General features: G+C 38.3%; 1 protein-coding gene across 7 annotated transcripts in view; it reads left to right on the top strand.

Moving 5' to 3' along the window:
- The window catches only part of MARCHF7 (membrane associated ring-CH-type finger 7), a 32205-nt gene extending 11330 nt beyond the window's left edge, over nucleotides 1-20875 (top strand). The window contains exons 3-12 of one of the 7 annotated variants that reach the window (XM_074144949.1): nucleotides 4157-4315; nucleotides 6369-6540; nucleotides 8171-8338; nucleotides 11238-12032; nucleotides 12201-12354; nucleotides 12612-12781; nucleotides 13989-14098; nucleotides 15309-15422; nucleotides 17256-17304; nucleotides 19153-20792. In XM_074144949.1, the coding sequence (XP_074001050.1) occupies nucleotides 4157-4315; nucleotides 6369-6540; nucleotides 8171-8338; nucleotides 11238-12032; nucleotides 12201-12354; nucleotides 12612-12781; nucleotides 13989-14098; nucleotides 15309-15422; nucleotides 17256-17304; nucleotides 19153-19178 (1917 nt within the window). In that variant the 3' untranslated portion in view covers nucleotides 19179-20792. Of the gene's footprint in view, nucleotides 1-4156; nucleotides 4316-6368; nucleotides 6541-8170; nucleotides 8339-11237; nucleotides 12355-12611; nucleotides 12782-13988; nucleotides 14099-15308; nucleotides 15423-17255; nucleotides 17305-19152 lie in introns of all 7 variants that reach the window. The other 6 variants (XM_074144945.1, XM_074144947.1, XM_074144948.1 and 3 more) reach the window with 6 other exon arrangements.
- Nucleotides 20876-22702: the final 1827 nt, after the last annotated feature.

The following is a 22702-nucleotide window of genomic DNA, read 5'->3' as shown; positions in this document are numbered from 1 at the left end:
GGAATATGTTGCAGTTCTAAGAGTTGCTGTGCAGGGCCTACTTTCTTTGCATTTTGTGAAGGTAAGAAGAGGACCATCATACTGCAATAGTCACTACGGGGTAAAGGCATTTGCTGTTGCACGTGCAACATGTTACACTGACCAAATTGCTTTGGCGGGGAAGCCATGATCAAGGACAAGTCACACTCTGCAGGTACTTTCACTTAGAGTATTATGAGAAGTAGAGATTAAACTACTTCAGAAATAATTTTGGGTACTTGGAAACAGCACGTGGCTGTTTGGCTGAATTCTCGTATTTTGTTTCTGCTCCTGACAGCAGTTCTCATCTCAATTTTGGGCCCAGAAATCTAAGCTCATCTTGGTCTTTGAAACTGCAGAAACTTAACTCCATGATTAAATGTTCGTATTTTTTGATAAAATGGCTATGGGTTTGGTCCCTGCTGGCAAGCCATCGGGGACATTGTAATGCCTTTTTTAGAAACAGTTTTACAAGTAATAGAGCATTAATTATTTTTAGCACAAGTACATGTCTATGCGTTATATTTTGCCATATCTAACATGCATGCCTTCATCAGTATATAGGCTATAGAGTGTGTCTAAGGGTAGTCTTCAGTCATTTTTTTGCTTTTTGGATTCCTACACTTTTTTCTCTGGCTGGCTGCTCAGGAAAACCAAATCAGATAGTCTTACTCGTTTGTAGGGATTTATGGACCCATGCAGTCTACATATCATGCTGAAAGCTGTTGATCAGAAGATGAGTCTTGAGCTGAACCGGCGTTATGAAGTTAGATGTGTTACTGCTGTTATAACTTTCTTGTGTTATAATTTATTGTGCTTTACGTTATTTAAATGAAATAAAATGAAATTACATGAACTGAAGTGTGCTCACTGCACTGCATATTGTCTTTTGACTATTGCCTGTTGAGCAAAGTGCTTCTAATCTGAGGAATGATCTTTATAACATTTTCCAGTAAAAATAGGGGTGGGGGGTGGGGCAATAATCATATAGAAGATAATGTTGTATCCCTTCTTTCCACTCCAGTTCATAGAAGGTACTCTGAGACCTTCTTACACAAGACTAGTGCTTAGCGATAAAAGTATAGGGAAGCTTGCTCTCTTGACTAACCTTTGGCACTTACAGAGCTGGTAGGAGCAAACTCCCATTCTTGCTTGCAGGTTAAGACTACGAGTGGCTGGGGCAAGAAGAAGCGGTCTAAATAAGATTAAGTCCAGTGAGATAGGAATGGAACGGGCAAGCCTTTTTGCATTGTTAATCCATTCAGAAGCATACCTTAAATTATTAGGAGCTGCTTCAGTTCCAAATAATTTAAAAGATTTGTCATTTAGAAGAAAAAAAATGTATGATTATCAGTAGTTCTTTGGGTATAGAGAGGAAAGAGAACTTGGAGACTTGCCTTTTTAGTGTAAAATCATTTCTGCAGCTAGAAAGCATACTTGATCATAGCTTAACTCAAAAATTCTTGGAGACAAAGCAGTAAAACTTTGAGTATTTGGTTTTGAGAAGGGCTAAAAAAATAAATAAGGCTTCTGTCTGATGGGTTTGTTCTCCTTCCGCTTCCCTTTTTTTCATATAAGTATGAATTCTTGTATGTCATACACTTTTGAGATCAGTACAGGTAGTAGCTTCTGCTCATCTGAGGAGGCATAACAAGCAGGTTAATTGTAAACTAATCTGATGCATGTGACATAGTGCTGTTTCTAGGTGAATTACAATGCAAAAATCAAATCGGTGTAATGGTATGAGAAACAAAATTCCTATGCTTTATGATACAATCTTGTAACCATTTCATGAGAAATAAAGTGGAAGTTTGGGAGCAATGGGGTCAAAGTGTAATGTATAAAATTGTTCTGAATGTTTTCCCAGTCGTATTTCTCTGCTACTGAAAATGGACACCAAAATTAGAATACCTTTTGTAATGCTTTAATTGTTAAGTCCTGACAAAGGATTTGAAATAGTCTTTAGGTGAACTGAAGGAAGAAAGAAAACTGAGGTCTTTAGTGTGGTTTTTTTGTTTTTGTTTCAGATATAGCAATTTGAGTTTTCCTGACATCATCCTGATCATCTACTTTCTCTTAAAACCACTTTTTTTATAGGCAATATGTTGCTTTTTTTTTCTTTCTGTTTTGGCCTTGGGACATCTCTCAAAGAAATGAGCACAGTGCAGAGATGCCAGAGCTCCCAAAAGCTGTGCTGGCATTAGATCAGTAGATGGTGTAGTTCCATGAACTGGCTTTCAGTGCTGTGCTAGCGTGAGTGTGTTGTTCTTGGATTAAGGTCTTTACTGTGGTGGTCCAGACACTTAAAATAAGATGAAACTCTCAGATCTTCAGAATCTAACAGCTGGAGAAAAAGGAAAGGCAAGTATTTCAAGATCAGTTAAGTCTGCAGGTATGGCTCGTATTAAGAACATTTTAAGAGAGCTTTACTTTTGTCTTAAAATTGTGTAGTCTTGTGCCCATGGGCAGATTATCATTATCCATATGTGAAATAATTTAGAAACTTGATGAATCCTGCTGAGACTTTGAAATATGAAGAAACTTACTGATACTTCATTTTCAGGTTTGATTTTGCTTGTGAGAATGACAAGCATGAATATTTCTTCAGCTTTTTTAAATCCTAATGCTACAACTTTTAAGAAATAGTGACAGAAACTATTATAGTTGCAGTATTAATAGTTCATAGAAGGAGGATGGACAAATAATCACTTACGAATTCTGCTTAGCTATAATGAATGGTTGGATTTCTGTTATTTCTATTAATTTTGCTGATTGTAATGATTTTTCTGTGGAGCAAGTGAAGTTGCAATATCTTTCCTTAATTACCATCTGTTCACTGAAATTCAGTGAAACTAATGTCGAACCTCGTCCTTTCGGATCTCTTAAAGGTAGACAGATTTCTATGTTAAATGGTTCCCAGTTTCATTATTAGATACTTGCCTGTGTAGCCGAGTAAAGATTAGAGCTCCTGAGTATCTGGGAAGAGAGAACACAAAAAGAACAGTTACAGTCATTGCCCTGCAGACATCAGACTTCACATAATTTGAGCACTGAAGGTAATGCACAAGCAATGTTTATTTGCAAGACTGTTTTGTCAAACAGTAGTAGTTTGTTATGCATATCAAACTGTGGATTCAGTATCTTCACACTGTGTCTGAAATCGGCTACTAAAACTATTTACCTTATTTCTTAAGCCCAAACTGGTTTTGTACCCAGTGCTGTTTCTCGTTTTGTGGTGGTCTTCAGTGTTACTGATTTATAAGAAACTTAGACACACCAAAGTTTCAATTTTCTAGTGAAAAATGTATTTTGCTACTTGCATGAAATGGAATTAATAATGACTAATTTGCAAGCCTTCCCTACCGATAGCACAATGATGGATTATTAGCATACACTGCAGAGAAATAATAAACTTACTTAAGCAGTGGTAAAAGGGAAGTGTTTAAGACTCTGAGAAGATACTGTGTAATTTGCAATACTGTGGTATGTGGTTGGTTTTGGGTTTTTTTTAAGGAAGAATAACTTGAGGACGTAGTTTACATTTCTTGTCCCATCTATTTTGCTAGGACAGATCATGCTTCTTATGTAAAAATAATTACCTGTTAGTAGGCATAAAACATGTTTTTTCTTCTTTTTCCCCCTCTTTGCACCCACTCGTTTCTGTATTAATATGACCAGGACAAGACAGATGGCTTGCTTTAGCGGCCAAAAAGCCACTTTTGCTGTGACACTTCTGCTGTCATGGAGACTGGTTTTTTGTGTGTGTGTGTGTGTGATTTTTTTTTTTTCTTTTTTACTTGAAAATGAGGTCCTTAGGTGCTCCAGCAACAGGGCAGAATTAAGTTAGGCTGATGTCTCAGAAACCTTACACTTCATCTCTCTGTTATTCATCGTCAAATGAGAGGACAGCTAGAGGAGCTGATAATTGCTAGCAAGTAATTTAAAAAAAAAAGCTTTCCTTTTGCCAGCAGTTCTCTCTTAAGCCTATTTCATGTCTTCTTGGTTATCTCTTGAGGTTTCTCATGAAAGGTTTCCAGATTTATTAGTACCTCCACTTTCCTGTATTTTCAATATTCAGATCAGATATTGAGTTCATTTTGAGTTACGAGATGCATATGATAAGCATGTTGTTCTTCAGGAATCCAGTGTATTGAATAGCTCCAGTAGAGACTGGGGAATTGGAGAAAGAGACACCCATGAGACTCCTTGGAAGCTTACAACGTCCTCTCCAACTCGCTACTCAGGGACACTTGATCATCCACATTCTGGAAGATTTTTGGGAAGCAGAAGCAGATTGGTGAGAATTGTTAATGTGTAACACTTAAAAAAAAAAAAAAAAAAAAGTAAATAAAATAATTCAGGGTTTTACCTTAGCCTTCCCAATCTGAAAACCTGCTAGCAAGGGCTCACTGTAATGTTTCTAGGTAAGTACATCTTATTAAATCAAGATGGAGGGAAAGCAAGAAGATGGTGGTAGTAAGAAATTATTCCGAGGATTAAAAGAATAATAATATATATTAGTTATACTAATAGTTAAGAAATAAATTTGAAGTGAGAGTGGCTCTGCAAGTATCCATTCAAAAGGAAAGAAGGAGGGGGTGATTAGAATCTCATACATGTTGTAGTCCTATGGATCGCAAAATTAGTATTGTTCATACTCAACTTGTTCCATCAGGTATTTCTAGGGGGTGTGTTTTTTGGATGGTACCAGCTTAGGAGTTAGCACAATGTTTATGGTTTTGGAGACTTGCTTTAGAAAACTGAGTTGTGCAGGAGCAGTTCATATCCTGAGGCTGAAGTGTCGCCTGACTGAGATCCAAGGCTTAGGCCTTAATAGCTTGTCTGAAGCTCCAGAATGTGCCTTCCTAACTCCCAGAATAGAGTATGTTGCTTCTTTGACATGCTTATTCACTGTAGAGTGACAGTAAAACACTTTCAATTGCAGTAGAAATATTAAGGTGGGAAAAGTGCAAAACTGTGAAAGTGTTGGCAGGAAGATAGTAAACAAGTGAAAATTCTGCTCACTTTCGGACTGAAAGATGTTTGGGTACTTGGGAGTGCTTGCACCTTAAGTAGGTGTTTGTTTTCTTACTGTGACACTTCGATTAAGTCAGGGGGAGGGAGGAGCTAGTGTGGAGGTGAGGGCATTCAGGGGAAGTCATGGTTGGTGTCTCTACATAGAGTCAAAATGCAAGCACAGTCTGTCCTTCTAAGTGGCCTGCATCTCTACTTAAGATGGTGCTGTAGAGTTTCCAAAATGATACATTTTTTCCCCATTAAGGTTGATTTTTCTCTCAAATTAAGTTCTAATGCAAGTGAATGTTGCAGAAGACACCCTGAAACTTCCACTTATAAAACAACAAATTATTAAAAGATAAGTTATATATTAAACACATGATTCATGAAGGAAATTAACCTGGCTTTGTACTTGGTTTGTGATATTAGTTTCTGTGTCTCCCCATCTGTCTTTCTTGATGTGATAAGAGAAATACTTAGATACCTCTTAGTTTTAAAGAGTAAAAAGTAGTGGCACAAACTTAGTAAAAAATGTAACAAAATAAAACACAGCTACAAAAACATCAGCTCTTATTTGGTTGATCCTTAAAGGATCTTGGTTGTAGATACTTTCTGGGAGGATAGACAGCTCAATTGAGCTTTTTGATTGATCTCAAGTTTTTTATATCAAAAATTAAAAAATTAAAAAACGAATGCCTTGACTGCAAGTAACGAGACTAATGGCTTTTATAGGCGCTCCCAGTTTTATTTTCTTTTTTTTTTTAGTACTAGTTTCTCAGAAATTTTATTTCAGTGCTGTTCACTGCAAAAATTCTTTTGTACTCATTTTTACTCTGAACTGTTTCAGTTGCACTTGAGCTTAATATAACCGCTTACTAGAAGCTAGAGCTGACTCCTAAGCTAAGTCTATTTTAGGTTGGTAAAAATTAAACTAGATTAGCTAAACTATTAAATAAAATAATGAAACTGATCAGTTTGGGCCATTTCTGGACAGCAAAACTATGTTTCCTTGGAGATCTGTAAAGCTATATTTGATGATCTTTATAGTATCTTAAAAGTCAGGAATATCTTTTTTTCCCCTGTAAGCTATATCTATCTATAAAAGAGGAAATAATGCTGATTGTAATAGAAAATGGCTTTTGTTGATAGGACTGTCTTGAGTAAACCTGGGAATACTGATCAAGAGAACAAGTGTAAATCCTACATTTTTTTAAAATAAAAAGGCTGTACTTCTTAAAGTTGTCTTTACTATTTTTGTGAGTCTTATGTACTTTTGTTCAGTGTAAGTATATCTGAAAGTGTCTGTAATTTTCTTTTTTTTAATGTTATTTCAGTCTACATCATCTTCCTCTCATTTTACATCTGGGTGTTACGGTGAGTCTGAGAGAACTCAGGGAGCATACTCAAGACTGCATAGCCAGCAGCGAGACAGTGATTCAAAGAGACCTAAGCTATCTTGTACATCTACCTCTTCTGTGAGAAGTAATGGCTTGGCTGCCTTTTCAGGTGAGAGTTTGATTACTAAAGCTGTTATGTGAAAATAGCCTGAATAATAAGATCAAGTTTTATAAAGGTTTAAAAGACTTGCTTAGAAATATTAGGCTTTTATTATTCTTAAATATGAAAAAGCTATGCCTAACAGAAGAGTTATGTTCACACTGGTAGCAGTATCCAAAGTACTGAGAGTGCTGTTGACATGGTCTTTTGAAAACCCAATTGTACTATGTCATGAAAAAATTATTACTGTACCTATTCCATTTGCAGTAAAGCTGAACTTCATGGCTCAAATATGTCTTAATAGATTACAATTTCAAGGAAAGAATGAATGCAGCTGCTGTTATTTCATGAGTCAAATTGTGTCAGTAAACCTATGTATGCCAGGGACAGCAGAAAGGAAATTTTACCTTATTTAGCTCTGTGTTCCAAGAAACACTGTGTCATGGGTGCTTAGAGCACTGTTGTTAGGAGTCAGGGAAGGAGGAGTTCTTCTTTAGCAGGGCCTAAACTCATTCTATAGGCTGGGCAAAATTAAACATTCTACACTAGGAGCTCTTTCAGTAAAAACCTGAGATTTTCATTAAAGCTGTAATTAAGTATGTGATACACGGATAAATGTAAGTTAAGCAATGTGTTAGTGGAAGTCTAAAGGTCAGGAAATAATGGTGAAAAACTTATATTATGTTATTCCTAGAATGTTTTGAAATAGATTATCAGATCCACTCAGATTACCCTTGTGAGTATGGATCAATGTTCTTTTTATATCCTCTTATGGAACCACACAGCCATCCAGATAAAAGTTAATAAATTCTAGCTCAAAACCCAGTATTGTCTATGCTTTCTTACTCTGTAAATAAAATGATCACCATTACGTTTCTGATTATGGTGTAGGACTATCTTAGTCTTTACATTTCTAGATGGGTTGTTCATCACACTGCTGACCAATGAACGCTTACATTTTGATTTGTAAGTTAGCAGTAAAGGAAAATCAAGGTAGATTTTTCAGAGGCATTTAAGAACCCTTTTTTAGAACAAGAGTTTTGTTCACAGCTGACATGTGCAGTTCCCTATTTAGTTGTTGAAACTGTTAGCAAAAAACAAGATGCCTTTTTAAACTGAAGTGTTTTACTCTGCAATATGATGAAGAACAGTATTGGTTGTTGTTCTTAAAGCTGTGTCTAAGCTGCATTTAAACTTCAGCAGTCTTCCTGGGAAATGAATTTTAGGAGCATTTAAGAAGCATCATTAGAGAGAGTAGCAGCATTTACCAAATCTCAAGCTGCTGTTTTTCTGTATTATGAAGCCTATTTAATAACTAGCTACCATTAGAAAGCAAGATGCTATTTCTCTTCCTTCTGTCCTGTATGAGTGTTAATGGGTCTGTCTCTTCACAAAAGTATTACTACTTTTTTCTGGTTTAGCTTTCAGAACTAACTCAGTGTGAGATTAAATAAGTGCCAGCATCAGCAGAGTACTGCTTGCTCTTGGCTTTATGTTGGCAGCTGACCACTTGATCAGCTTAGTGGTATTGTTAAACTCCCCCTTGATATGGTATAACCAGAATGCGTGCATAAATACTAGCTTTAATGGATTTTTAAACGATTACAAAACAGGGGATTTATTTGCTTTTCCTTTCTAGATTCCTCTTGGAGGTACAGTAGGATTCCTAGATCTTCATCAGTGATGCTTGGCTCCCTTGGAACTGACCTGGTGAGAGAGCGAAGAGAGTTAGAAAGAAGAACAGATCTGTCTGTTAATAACCTAGTGGATCACAGCTACAGAAACAGTGACTTTTCATCTTCAACATGTATGTATTGTACAACTGAAAGCTTGTAAACCCATAGGTTGCTTGCCTGTTAGTTTCTTCACGTTATTTTAATATTTTCTTCAAAACACAAAGCCAAAAGATCTATTTAGTTTTAAGGTATCCTTTTAAATAAAGTTGGTTGGCCACTTTCCATGCATTGGCTAAACCATCAAAGGATATATGAATGGTCTAGCTTGTAGGTGTATTCAGTCACAAGAAAATGGTATGAGTGTTTGCCACTGTCAATAGTGTCAAGTTTGCCACTACTGTCAATAGTCAATAGTTACTGTTGAAAATCAGCCTCTTTTCTTCTTGTTCATCTTAAGATCTCTTTGTATTTAGGTATGAGAAGAGAAATAATGTTAATTTGAATCAGGAAAGGGTTTTCATGAAGGTGCCCATATCATATTATCTCTTTCCATTTGGGTTCTTGAGTGATTGTTAGGTAAAACTGCTGGACCACTGAAAGTAAAAACGAATAAACACATACTTAAGGTGAGAGGTTTGTTCCCTGGTAACTGCTAGGACTAGTATGGACCTGTGCACTGTTGTTTTCACTTTTTATTCAAGAGTGTTGTGGCCTTTTAGAGCTGTCTTGGGGAAGCTCGTCATCAGTCTTGGTCTGCCACCTTTTGCAGATGCATTAGTGGTATTATACAATGCAGAGTTTTAAAAAAAAAAAATACCATTTTTACAAGTATAGAGGAAAAGCAGAAAAGATGAAGACTGGTTCCAGATTTCATCCTGCAGTCTTACCTTATGAGAAGAGTATATTTTAATGTCATTGTACTCTACATTTCTTTCATAAGTGGATGGTTGGAGTTTACCCAGTAGAGGCCTAATGGGAGAAATGGATGGGTGGACAGCCTTGTACTGTCCGTGCTGCCTTTCTAGTGGTAGTGTCACTGTATAGTGTTACAAAAATGACTCCCAACTGTGTTCCCTGCTGTGTAATCAAAACCATACGGCAGATGTTTGGCACCTGTGCAGATGTTTCTTTAGTTAGAATCTGTCAGGTGCATAAACTTCAGCTTCAAAAATAAATCACCATTTGAATGCAGAACCTGTTAAAAAAACCAACACCAAAATTACAAATGTGGAAAGTTTCAGTTCCAGAATACATAAAGCTTCTACCTCCTACCTTAATCTACCTGTGCTTGTTAAATAGTTACAATATTGAAGAAGTTTCCCATCTTAAGTATTTAGTGGGCTTCAGCTGCTTCCTCCTTCCACCTGTCTCTCCTCCCCTCCCAAATCCAGCTATTTAAGGAAGGAGACTAGCTCATGTTAGCCTCCCCAGCTGCTTCATGTAATTTTAACTACAGCTACAGTAGAATTCTTCTCAGTGTGTTGAGGTACTTACACAGCATTTACGGAAGATATGCTTATAAGAAACACAGAATGTTTTAGGTTGGATGGGACCTTTAAATGCCATCTAGTTCAATATCCTCTTGCCAGGAGCTGGGACATCTTCAACTACTATCAGGTTGCAACCTGCTTGAATGTTTCCAGGGATCTACCACCTCTCTGGGCAACCTGTTCTAGTGTTTCACCATCCTCACCGTAAAAAAAAAAAAAAAAAAAAAAAAAAAAAAAAAAAAATTTCTTCCTTGTATCTAGTCTGAATGTCCCCTCTTTTACTTTAAAGGCATTACCCCTTGTCCTATCGCTACAGGCCCTGTCAAAAAGTCCCTCCCCATTTTTCCTGTAAGCCTCCTTTAAGTTCTGAAAGGCTGCAGTCAGATCGCCCCAGAGCCTTCTTTTCTCCAGGCTGAACCCCCCCAACTCTCTCAGCCTGTCCACACAGCAGAGGGGCTCCAGCCTTCTGATCATGTTTGTGGCCTCCTCTGGCCGTGCTCCGACAGGTCCATGTCCTTCTGGTGTTGGTGGCCGCAGATCTGGAGTCAGCATTTGGGGATGTCTCATCAGAGCAGAGCAGGGAGGGAGAATTGCCTCCCTTGTGCTGCTGGCCACTGCGAAACACTGGGTGATCAAATGTAGTCTTAAAAAGCAGGGGAAGACACAACAATGCGGTGACAGTTACCTAATTGACTGGAGGTAATCAAGGTAATTGGGAAAGCAGATGAGATTACTAATCCAGAATGGGTAAATCTGGTTGTGCTTAAGCCAGTTGCATAGCTGAATATGTGAACTAATTTAGCTGTTGCATTTCTTTGATAACCCTTTTGGGCTGGAGCAGTGGAATTACAGTATCTTTAGGTTATTCTTTTTATCTTCAGGTTCTTGGTTTAAAACATTATTATACTAAGATACACATCTAATTTAGATGCTACTCAATTTCTGTTATCCAAAGTCAATAATTTTATGCTACCTTTGAGTAGTGTTTGTAACAGCAGCTCTTTATGTTCTTACGAGAAGGTGAAGGGTAGCTTCTTGTAATAGATAAAGAATATGCTTGGCTTTATCCATGCGTTTGTTTCGGGTGCTCTGGTGTCTGCTACATTGCTGAAATTTTGCTTAACCCATCTTAGTCTACAGGCAGAGTGGACCTTTAAGTTAAAAACAGTATTGCATATAGTTTGCTGGTTTTAGTTCAGATGCTGTTCTTATGTGACTTCTGACATGGTCAGAATTTTCATACTTGCCTATAAGAAAGTGAATTGTACCTTGATAATCTGAAGAATTTGGGGGTGTTAGATTCCAAATGGATTTAGATTTCCAAATGGACTGAAACCAGTCTAGGTTTTAGTTTAACTTTGGAATTCTAATAAGTAAATTTAAACATAATATTGCTCTGGAATCTACATGCCAAATTTGAAACAATTTTGAGTAAGGATCACGAAATCACGAACTTCTGTATTTACACTTTAGAGTTATTGATCTGGAATGCAACAATTAGCATCTTGTCATAGTATTTTCTTCTGCTTTTCTGCAACAGATCTTGAAGACAGGCCGGCGTCTTCATATGCAGAGGGAGCAAGACCAAAAGAGAACTCGTTAAGCACTTTGAGGCTGAATGCATCCATGAACCGCCAGTTGCCTTCTGATCATCAGCCATCTTTTTTCAACAGAGACTCTAGTATGAGCTCTTCAAGATCCAACTATTCTTCAAGACAAAGGAGAAATGAATTGGAGTCTCCCCAGAGAAGCATGCAGCCAGCATTTTCTCTTACTGCCATTAGAGATGAAACTCCTTCCTCAAGTAGTTCTGAAAGGGTTTTATCTTCTCAAAGGTCATTGAATGAGCCTGCAGCTGACAGTGAAGGGAGGCGCACAACCAGACAGCTGCTGTCTCGTTTAGCATCTAGTATGTCATCTACATTTTTCTCTCGAAGGTCTAGCCAAGATTCATTGCATACAAGATCATTAGGCTCTGAAGAGTCAACGGTGGTCCCAAGAGTTCAGGCTTCTACTCTGTCGAGCACCGGTGGAGCTGCAACTCCGGAAGTTCCAGGACTTCAGGCATCTGAAGCTTCTCAGGGATTTAGTTTTCTTAGACGAAGATGGGGTTTATCAGGAGTTTCACAAAATCATAACTCTGATTCAGATGGGGAAAGTTACAGACCAGACTCTGAAAATAGGAGCACAGGATCCTGGTTATCATCATCTTTGAGGAACAGGTGTACGCCTCTCTTTTCCAGAAGAAGAAGAGAAGGAAGAGATGAATCCGCAAGGATCTCTACCTCTGATACAACTGCTAGATCACAACATGTCTTCAGAAGAAGAGAGTCAGGTGAGGAGACCTCTCTTGAAGCATCAGATGGCCCTCCTCGGGCTTCTGTTAACAGACCACCAACACCTGCAGTATCTGGTATTCCTACAGCTACTGCCTCCCCACCAGATTCAGTCCACAGTAGGAGAAGTTCTGGAATTCTGCCTGGTTCTCTCTTTCGCTTTGCAGTGCCTCCAACATTAGGAAGCAGTCTGTCTGACAATCTTATGATAACTGTAGATATTATTCCCTCTGGCTGGAATCAGTCTGATGGACAAGAAAGCAGCAAGTCTAAAATACCGCCTTCAAGAGATCCAGAAAGACTCCAGAAGATAAAAGAGAGGTAAATTAGTATGTTCTTTTGAGATAAGATATACCTAACTTAACATGAGAGGGTCTTCTGTAACCATGATGTTGAAAGGAAGCTTTCCTTCAGAGGAGGCAGCAACTCAGTCTTCTGTCCCCTGTGTTCTCACTTCTGTCTTTAGAGAAGCTTGTTTTAATCCTTGTAGGTTTGGGTGTTTGATGAATGGAATTGTCATTATAAAAAGTCTTATATGAAATGTGTCACAGCGTTTGTCAATATTCCTTCCTATTCAGCCTGCTTTTAGAAGATTCCGAAGATGAAGAGGGTGACTTATGCAGAATCTGTCAGATGTCCTCTGCAAGTTCTGACAACCTTTTAATAGAGCCGTGCAAATGCACTGGAAGTCTGCAGTATGTTCACCAGGAGTGCATGAAAAAATGGCTACAGTCCAAGATTAATTCAGGTAAAGCAGACTCTAGATTGAGGTACACTTCCAGTTACATTAGGAGGCTTGTCTGGAGGATTACTCTTAGTAATATTAAGGTATTTATTTGAAAAACAAGCAGCTGGGGACAAACAATGGTGTGGTGCTTATTGTGTGTCTGTGCAGCTTCTCATGTGAGTAGTTCCAAGAACTGTATTTGTCATCCATAGAATTACTTTTTTGGGATTGTCTGCTAAGATATTAGACAAACTATGTCATTGCAGAAGTGTAGCTTTAGAGCTGCTCTACCAGTTTGGGTGAGTTTGTTCCCCATCCTTCCTCATGCATGTGATGCTAGTTTGTAAGGCTTTTATAACCAGGCTGACTGTAGCAGAATAATAGGAATTTGAAAATCCAAAAATGTTTTTCTGTTGTAACTATACTTAAATTTTTTTAAGATACTAACTCCTGTTCAAGGCAGTTAAAACCATTAGTTCAAAAAAATTACTTCAAAATGCATACAGATTTTTTTTTAAGAAATACTTCAGAAAGTGTGAACTGTACAAATGTTTTTGTAATAACTTAGTTATAAACTGGTCAATTTATCTGTACTGTTTTTAAGACTTAAAAATAGGTGGCTTGGTAGAAGACATGAAGATCGTGGAATGCTTTTTACCAAAGGAGCTAGCATCAGTTTACTTTATCACTCAGTACCAGAGGACCCATATCAGAGTAGGGATGTATTAGAAGCCTCAGCCTGTAGGAGAAATTATTTGAAGGATTTAACTATAGAAGACGTAAATCTACCATAAACTTGCTTTTGTTCATCTTGTTGCGTATGGAGCAGCTTGTTTTAAACCTGATACTTTAAGACAAAATGCTATTCTGGCAATAACTTCATACTATTCCAGTATATTTATTATTACTTTTGTATATATTTGGATTACACTGTAGAATTCAAACAGCCCAAGCAGCAACTTTATGCCAGACTTTGAGCAAGAGGCATATAGTGTCCAGAGCGAACGTGAGGCAAAATATGTGAAGCTGGGTAGAGAATAAACTTTCTATAGCATTTAAATTCTGACATAAGCAGATAGTCACTACATTTGTACTAGAGGCTTTCTTTTCTTCTAATCTTGCTCTGCAAAATAAAGCCACGAATTAGTTTGTAATGGTTGTATAAGTGTATAATCTGTTACAGACTGTTACAACTTGACACTGATGTTCCCCTGCCTCTCCCTGCCAGGCTCTTCTTTGGAAGCAGTAACAACTTGTGAACTGTGCAAGGAGAAGTTGCACCTGAACCTGGAAGACTTTGACATTCATGAACTCTATAGGGCACATGCAAATGAACAAGTTAGTATATTTTACCTAATTTGGCAAGTGTTGGTTTAGTGCTGGGAGGGCACTCTTCTTTAGAGAAGGAAAATGCATCTCCTTTTCAGAAAGGACTGTTGCACACATAAAGTAACATCAACATGGAACAAATGTTGGTCCTCGATATTCAGACAAATTCTGTTTTCCTGCTGTGTTTCCAATAGGTGAGGTTTCAGTAAGTGTGATGTATCTCTTATCCTTTTCTTAGTTGCAGATGTGTCATCTACCTTTGCAGTCTAGTGTCTCTGCCACAGGTGCAGTACTAGTATGATTAGATTGAATTTCACATTAAGTCATGAATTGTATTTGCTTTTCGCTATTTTTTAACACGCTTAAGCAGTTGTTGTAAATACACCATTAAAAACTTCCTTTGTTTCGTTAGAGTGGTAGAAACTAACCTCTTTTCTAACAGCTTCCTGCTGCTCCTTCAGACCCTTTCCTAAATTAAAATATAGTTAAAGGCCCATTAGAATCATAGAATTGTCTAGGTTAGAGGGGACCTTCAATATCATCGAGTCCAACCATTAACCTAACACTGCCAAAACCACCACTAAACCATGTCCTTTGGCGCCACATCTGCCTGGTTTTTAAATACCTCCAGGGGTGGGCATTCAGCCACTCTAGTTCCTGTCACTTTCCTGTCCTGACTCTGAAAAGTCTTTCTCTAGTGTTTTTGCACTACTGACTGTAGGTTACTGTCACTGCACTTTGGTAGAAATAAGACCTTTGAAACTTTTTCCTAGAGTTGACTCTGTAAGTAATTTCTCAAAATATTTATGACATCATAAGGTTCTTACAATATTTCCCTTTATTTTGTCTTTCTGTAAAGTGTTGAGCCACTGAAGAGAAAACAGCAATGTTTGTTGTTTTTTTTTTTCTCCAGAAGACTCTGATTCTCAGATTGCTTCTTGTGAACTAATCATGCTGACTGAAATTTTATTTGTAGAACTCTTTCTATTTATCTTCAAGGATAACATGTTAGATCTGGGATGGCTGGGAAGAACAAGAAGTATAAATAGCTTTTCAAGTAATTAAAATATTTTAGTGTTGCATTTCCCTAATTCTCTTGGAAGAACTAGAGATCAAAGATGTAATGTTTCCAGTAAAATTTAATTCTCGTTCTACTTCTTGAGTTGTATATGCAGACAGATCACTGACATTCTGAATGTTTCTTCTGTTCTCCTTTAAGGCAGACTATGAATTTATCAGCTCTGGTCTCTACCTTGTAGTGTTGTTACACTTATGTGAGCAGCGCTTTTCTGACATGCTGGGAACTGCAAGCGAGGCCAGCACACGTGTCAGAGTAAGTATGCGGTGATTTTGTGGCAGGAATTGCTTGTACAGAGAACTTGGAACTAGATTGTTACCTTGAGCGACCTAGGAGCTAGATACCCAAGAAGCACGCTTATTTAACAAATTCGGATCTGAAATGGTCTGAGTTTGTCCATGCAGTAACACCATGTTTGATTTGAAACTGAAGGTACTACTTTACTGCAGTTACTGTGTTGCAAAATCATTTTTTTCAAGGTTGTGGGTAATTCGTTGCTTTGCATGTATGTTGTCACGATTATTGTGAATTTATGCAAAACTGGAAGGTTAACCTCCCTCTGTACAAAACATGCAGTTGAGAATGTTTGACTACCTTATTTCATCATTTTTTCTCATTATGCCAGTCGACATTGCAAAGGTCTAGACCTTGCAATGCTTGTCCGCTGGATTGCGCTCAAATATGCTCTTGAATGTTACATTCTGAAACTGACTAGCTCTAAGGTGATTTTCTGGCATTAGTCAGAGCTCGTATTAGTTGTATCTGACTGGATTCTTGACACTTAAATGGCTTGGCTTAGAAATGCAGTAAGTACACATTTTAACAGTAAGATATCATCATAGAAAGTTATTTCTGCATAGTGACTCATTCAGAAACCCAGTATTCTAGATGTTTATTTGATACAAGATAATGAATCAGTTCTCTTAGTCAACTGAGCTCCTGAAAAGCCGTTTTTGTGTTTTGTTTTGGTTTGGTTTTTAAATGACATACAAAGAATTAACAATATTAAGCTTGTCCAACGCTTACTGGAATGGTTGTTAGCAGGTACTAGGCCTATGGGGTAGAGGCAGGACTCTGCTTTAATGTCCTACTGTATTAGAACAGTGATCCTCTTTTCTCTGCACATCTAACGTAGAGCTTGCGTTCCATGATCCACAAATGAATTGTCCAGTTTTCTCCACTACAAGTGTAGAGATATAAAAGACATAATCTAATAGTAGGTAGCATTCAGTACAGGTTATTAGCTTGAGTATATTGCAGAAGTAAGGTGGTTTTACGGGTTTTTCATCAAAGGCAGCACTACACTTGTGTGACACTGCATTTTAAACCACCAGTGCGTGTTTGATACCGAGCGTACAACTGAGGTGTGGAAACTGTAGCATTATATTCTCGCTTAATTTTATTTGCTGTGTCTCAACATCTGAACTCTCTCTTAAACAGTGATGTAGGTTGTCACTGACAAAAATACACTTGGCTGAGACTTCCAAAGTTACCCAAGGAATTTGTATTCCTATGGATTTTGGCTTTGGTTTTTGATACCCTGTAATTCTAACATTAAACTACCACCATTGCCTAATAGTAATCCTGCTTTTAAACTTTTAATTTATAGCTAAAATCTTAAGTGCGTTTTTCATTAACCTTAGTCAGAGGGCTCTGTTTTGCTATGTCAATGGTGAAGTAAATGAAATGGATCCAGCTAGCGCAGTGCTTACAGGTTATGTTTTTCTGCATTACAATTTCTAGGAACGGTTTTCATAAAACTGGCACTTGTTTATGTGTGCTACTTTCAATATTGATGTGTTTTACAGACTGTAGAACGTGAAGATGATGCCGCTTATTGCTACCAGGAACATTTGACATAGAGCGGAAGCTGAAATAACTGTGCAGTAGCAATTTGAAGTCTAATGTGTGGGGATTTATATTAAATTTTGTATTGATTTTTGTAAATTGGGCAAATGTGTTAGGATAATCGACATCTGGGATGAAGGTTTGGGTTGTAAAAAGTGAAGAAAACTTTGCTAACTTGTTGCAAATTTCTGCAGATAACTTTGCAACTTTTAAACTACTTTCTCTCTGCCTTGTTTCTAGTTTATTAACCTTGCAAGAACTCTTCAGGCACATATGGAAGATATTGAAAGTAGGTGCTTCCCCTCTTTCCCTCCCCTCCCGTTAGATCAACTCAAAGTTAAATGAGTACAATCCTCCTTGCCAAGATTCATAATATTGGACTTAATTACTGAAAATTTGACCTAACCCAGCAGTGCTTTTTCCATTATCAGTAGAATTATTCCGAGGGGGAACTGGTTTTAATTCTCCATGATTAATTTCCCAACAGCATAGAGTTGTTCAGATCACAGAATTATTTTCTGCAAGTGATAAAAAAGATTCCTTGCTAGTTACAGTTTGGTGGTTGTAATTCTAGTAGTACATAATTATGGAGTTGGTGGTGACTTTCAGGTTGTAGCCTTTTACATGAGTCCTAATAGAAAAGAAACGTTTAAAGTTGAATTTCACTGTGCTTAAATTACCATGCTTCTCTTGCCATTTCGTCTTCTCCCCTTTCTTTTCCCACCCTCTCACCCTGTTCTTTTTTCTATCCACACACGCTTTTCAGTTGTGTGTGTTCCTTGATCAGACCTGTTTACTACAGGAATTAAATTTAACAGTTGGTAGTTTCGGCAAAGGACTAGCCTACTTTTCACCTAATGGCTTCTTCAGCGTGCTTAAGTTCAAAACTGTATGCTGACTTCTGGTAAAGGTATCCTGAGTCTAAGTATTATTTGTGGGCATGATGAATAGGCAGTAGAAGTGTAGTTAATCTACCTTTTTTTTTTTTTTTTAAGTGTGCATGTGAATGTCAACATTCAAAGTTTATATATGAATTTTCAGTGCATAGGAGGTATTTGGAGTACAATAAAGAATGTTGTGTGTGGAGTTTTTTTAGTTCAAGGAGCAGATGATTATTTCTTCATTCAGAGCAGACAAAGGTTGACTTCTGTTGAGAATTTATTCCTAAGTTATTTGCATCCTTATTAGAGTAAAAATTAATGAGAGTCATTTTACACAGTAATTTAATTTATATTTGATTCAGGCTTTATCTAACTGGCAGGCGAGGAATACTGACTTTCAGATTTATAATTGATGTTACTTTAGTTACATTTCTCTTCTAAGAACTGGAGAAGGGAGGAGACAGACCATGCGTCTTTCTGTGTTCAGAGATGGATTAAGTTACTCAAGTGTAAATACTGCTTTGACTGCAGAGATTGCTTAGGAGGACAGATTAATTTCCTGTTACGGACAAGCTAACACTTCACAAACCTATTGTAGATGTGCGTACTGACTTTTTTCTTATAGTTGACAAGTGTGGTTTTGTCTCTTAATTCACCTTGCAACAACAAAATCCTGTGCATATGTGGGCTTTATGTTCATTTTGCGTATACTGAAGGAATGGGGGTGGAGAGAGGAGCTGCTTTCAAGTAGGCGTGACTTAATTGCATCAAGCAACATATATATATATATATGTAAAAAAAATAAAAATTTAAGGGTCTTTCTGTTTGTTAAGACTGCTAAACCTTTCTAGACATTTTAGTATCCGTTTTTTTAACTTTTTGAGTAATTTCTTTCCCTTGTGTTGGGTGTTGCTGTCATGGATAGAATGTATTCTCCTCTGACTACTGTTGGAATTAGCCACTGTAAACACTACCTAAAAGTTGAATCTCTGGCGTAATTAAGTTTTCTTCCTTCTATTTTGAGGAAGAACAGCAGGAGGACACTGCATTTTGTAATGTCGGGTTTTGATTTGAAAATGCTATATTTTTCAGAAATGAGATGCATTTGAAAATTAAGCCATGTAATTATACAAGGTTTGGACAGGTATTACAGTCTGCTGTATAATATTATAAAATTACCTTTTCCTGTATTCATCTTAAAGTGCTCTGACAGACCTCCTGTCAATGCTTCTGATTATACTCTGTTGTTCCAACAGCTTCTGAGGATGATTCTGAAGACTGATGCTGGTAGAACTTCCGTACTGCAAGAGAAATGGAATTGCTGCAGAAATGCTGAACTGGCAAGAACATCATCAACATGCATTTGTTTTTTTCCTCTCCTTAGTAAAAAGCGCATTGAATATTACTGTAGTTTTTGAAGTATTGTTGAATTCAAAATCAGCTGCTGCACAGTGGAGCCCGGCGAACTTGAGAACTACTCAGCATGTGCGAGGATTAGATACATATAAAGCAACTTCCCTTTTTAAATAATGAGGATGGTGTGCTTTGTTTTGGAAGACATCAGATGTTGAATATTTAAGGAAGCTATATATCCCTTTGTTTCCTTCTTACTGTAGTCAGATTTCTGGGTTTGTCTATCAAGTTTTGCTCCTCTACTGGCACTAAGTGGTTATAGTGGATTTTAGGGTGAGGGTGGGCAGGGAGGGTGGGGATGTCCATGTACTTAAAAATAGGTTTTGTTTGGTTTGGGTTTTTTTTACTTTTAAATGCCTCTGTTGCCACATCATATAATAACTGATTGCTTCCAGTGTTAATGAATGAACAGGAGGATGAGCAAGATACTGTAGAGATTGTTTGGGTTTCAGTTTATTTGAAGATTATTATTATTTAACTCAAAAAGCAATAAGAACTTGCAGTGGTCTTCTAATACTTAGCATTAGTGGTGGCTTTTTTATGTACCGATTTGGAAATTGGAGATTATATTTGATATTATGTGGCTGTTCCATTATGGAATATTGCAGGTGTAAACTCTTGCATTTCAGCATTCCTGGCAGATATGCAACTTGATAAAGACCTAAGGTTGTTTAGTTTAACCAGACTTTTTTAGATCCCACCTTCACTGTTCAAAGCACTGGCTATCAATGTGTTTTCTAGTGTTGTCACTTCTTTATAAATAAAGACAATAGAGGTATGCATCTCTACTGGTATTGTCCATTTTATTTAAACATGGATATCTACCAGAACTTACACTTGAAAACTTTGAAAGCTCTAGCCTGTCATATATCTTTACTAATGTTTGTAAATTCTTATGCAGATATTTAAGATTGTTTCTGACCATTTTGGATTGAAATGCTTTATATGAATGGTGGTACAATAAATTGACATACATGTCTTGGAATTGTATTTGCTACAAATATTTGTTAGCTTTTTTAAATACTGCAGTAACAGTATATCTGTAAAGAGCGCAGTATGTTGAAATCTCTTGAGTTAGGTTAATTGTTACAGTATGTAAAACTAACTTGAGCAGGAGAAAGGATGTGCCTTAACAGGTGAAATGAACTCATGTGATTTTAAGAGCTAACTTTGTAAGCATTATATAAGGTGGCGCATCATCTCTAACACTTGAAAGAAAATGGAATGCTAAGGAAATTGCACATTTCTATGCTCATTCTGGTAACCTTAGGCATTGAGTATTCAGTGCCAACACTCAAAAGTATCATTCCAGCAATCAGTTGAAATACAGCTCTCTTTCAGACATTCATTTGAAAAGTGAAGGTCCAGGCATATGTGAAAACGTTTTTAACTCAGTTCTGAAGAAAGTGAATTCAGGTTTATAATAAAAGTTAAATGTTTAATCCTTTCTGAGTTAGTTGGTGTAGCTTAATAAAACATACAGTGAAGCAGAGAGTATTTCATGTGCACTCAATACATTTAGAGTTACAAGCATGAGCTCGGATTGCATAATAAATTGATGACTTGAAGGATGTTTTTTTTTTCCTGATGTTGTAACAAATAGCATTTAATGGAGGTGAGTAATTGAAGTAGCTGTGGTTCCACATACAAATTCGGTTCAAGTGAATTGTTGCTCTGTTGTCCTGCAGCTTTATTGAGCTCCAGTGAGAATGAAGGATTGATGAGGGAGTCTCATGGTGGAGTTGGTGAAGAGCAGAGGTTCTGAATGCCCCAATTGGGAAGAAGGTTGCTGACAGCCCCAGCTGCCTCCCTGGAGAAGTGCTCTGCCCTGCAACCCAGACCCCCACAGTGGTAGAAGCAGAGAGGCTGGAGCAGCCACTGTTTGTTGTTTTCCATATGCCCGTGCGGTGAGATCTCTCTCTCTGGGAGCGTCTCTCTGCGCGAGGCCTTGTGGCTCCATGCAAGTGTGTTTGTGTTGGCACAAAGCGTATACATGTTCATGCAGGTGTCTGTGCAAGCATACATTTGTTTTGCCTGATGATGCTGTCTCACTCCTGTACCATATTCTCTCCCTGGGTTAGGAGATGTAGAGAATGGCCACAGCCTGTTGGTTCTAGCTGTTCCCAGGTGAACATGATCCTCAGGGGTGGGCCCAGATCTCCCCAATGAGGCCAGTGATACTGGTCCAGGTGTGGATGGCATCATGCCATGGATGGGAATTAAGGGCAGAGTTGAGTGCCTCATCTCGTCCTGGGGCCAGTTAAGAGCTGTGGGGTTGATGGTGCCCAAAGGTGTTGCTCAGTGCCATTGTGAGTCCTTAGGGCTGTGGCATCCTCAGGTGGAGATGCTTGCAAGCATCCATCCTGGGGTTCTACAGCTTCTTCTGGGTTGGGGGTGAGGGAAATGTCTAAATCCTAGCCTGTACTGTGCGAGTACAGCCACCTTGCACAGAAGTGGGAGTGAGCCAAGAGCCATGAAAGTGTCTTGTGGGGCTTTATGCCAGAGGTAGGGCACAAGTACAGAAAGGTGAAATCGGGGCTTTTCCTCTCAAAGCCCAGAGCTGAATCCTGTCTCTGAAGGAAAAAGGGGGTGGGTTCAATGACTAACTAGGTTTCGTGCCTCATCAAGGGCAGGAACAGGAGACAATCCTTCCCTCCTGGACTGATGAGCCGTGGAATGGCTCCTCGGGTGTCACAGGGGAAGGGGGAGCGTGCTGGCACCAAGCTGTGCGATACACTCAGTCCTGGGTTCATTTATGGGCTTTCATTAATAAATGATTACTTTAGTCTCCCAGTCACGTCCATAGGATGGAGTTGCCACGAAGGTGGTGCCGTGAACATACTGTGAAAGACAGATCTCTCTCCTGAGATGTCCCTGATAAGCTCAGCTGAAACATCCTTAACGAGCAGTAGTTAGCAGGACAAAGAAGCTGTGATAATGAACTGACCATCTTGGACAACAACTGTTGGTCAGCAACAACTATTCCAGGAACTGATCTCCTACACCCACTTACGTATCCACAGCAAAAAGGTATAAAAAGTAACTTGCTCTCTCCCCTAAATGAGCTTCCCTTCCTGAACGTTTTTGCAGGAGATCTACTGGACCCTCACTGGGGATGCCTGGCTGGCTCCAGACCCCACAGTGCCGACGATCTCTGAAGTGAGACTTCTGTTGTCAATTGGCCTCACTCCTGTGGTGTTGAGTGAGGCCAATGGCGAGTGTCGTCATTGCGTTAAGGGGTAGAGGAATTTGGCTGAAAATAAACCCCCTTGCGTTCCAGCTTGTCCTCAAGTATCAGAGGGGCTGGGGGCAGCTGGGCTTAGATCCTGAGCGATGCCCAGTTCAACACTACGGGTCTGGCATGTTCAATGTATAGAACTATGACAATTACAG

This window comes from Numenius arquata, chromosome 3, assembly GCF_964106895.1.
Source record: "Numenius arquata chromosome 3, bNumArq3.hap1.1, whole genome shotgun sequence".
Classification (NCBI taxonomy): domain Eukaryota; kingdom Metazoa; phylum Chordata; class Aves; order Charadriiformes; family Scolopacidae; genus Numenius; species Numenius arquata.
Note: the sequence above shows the minus strand (reverse complement) of the source record. Positions and strands in the feature narration are given on the sequence as shown.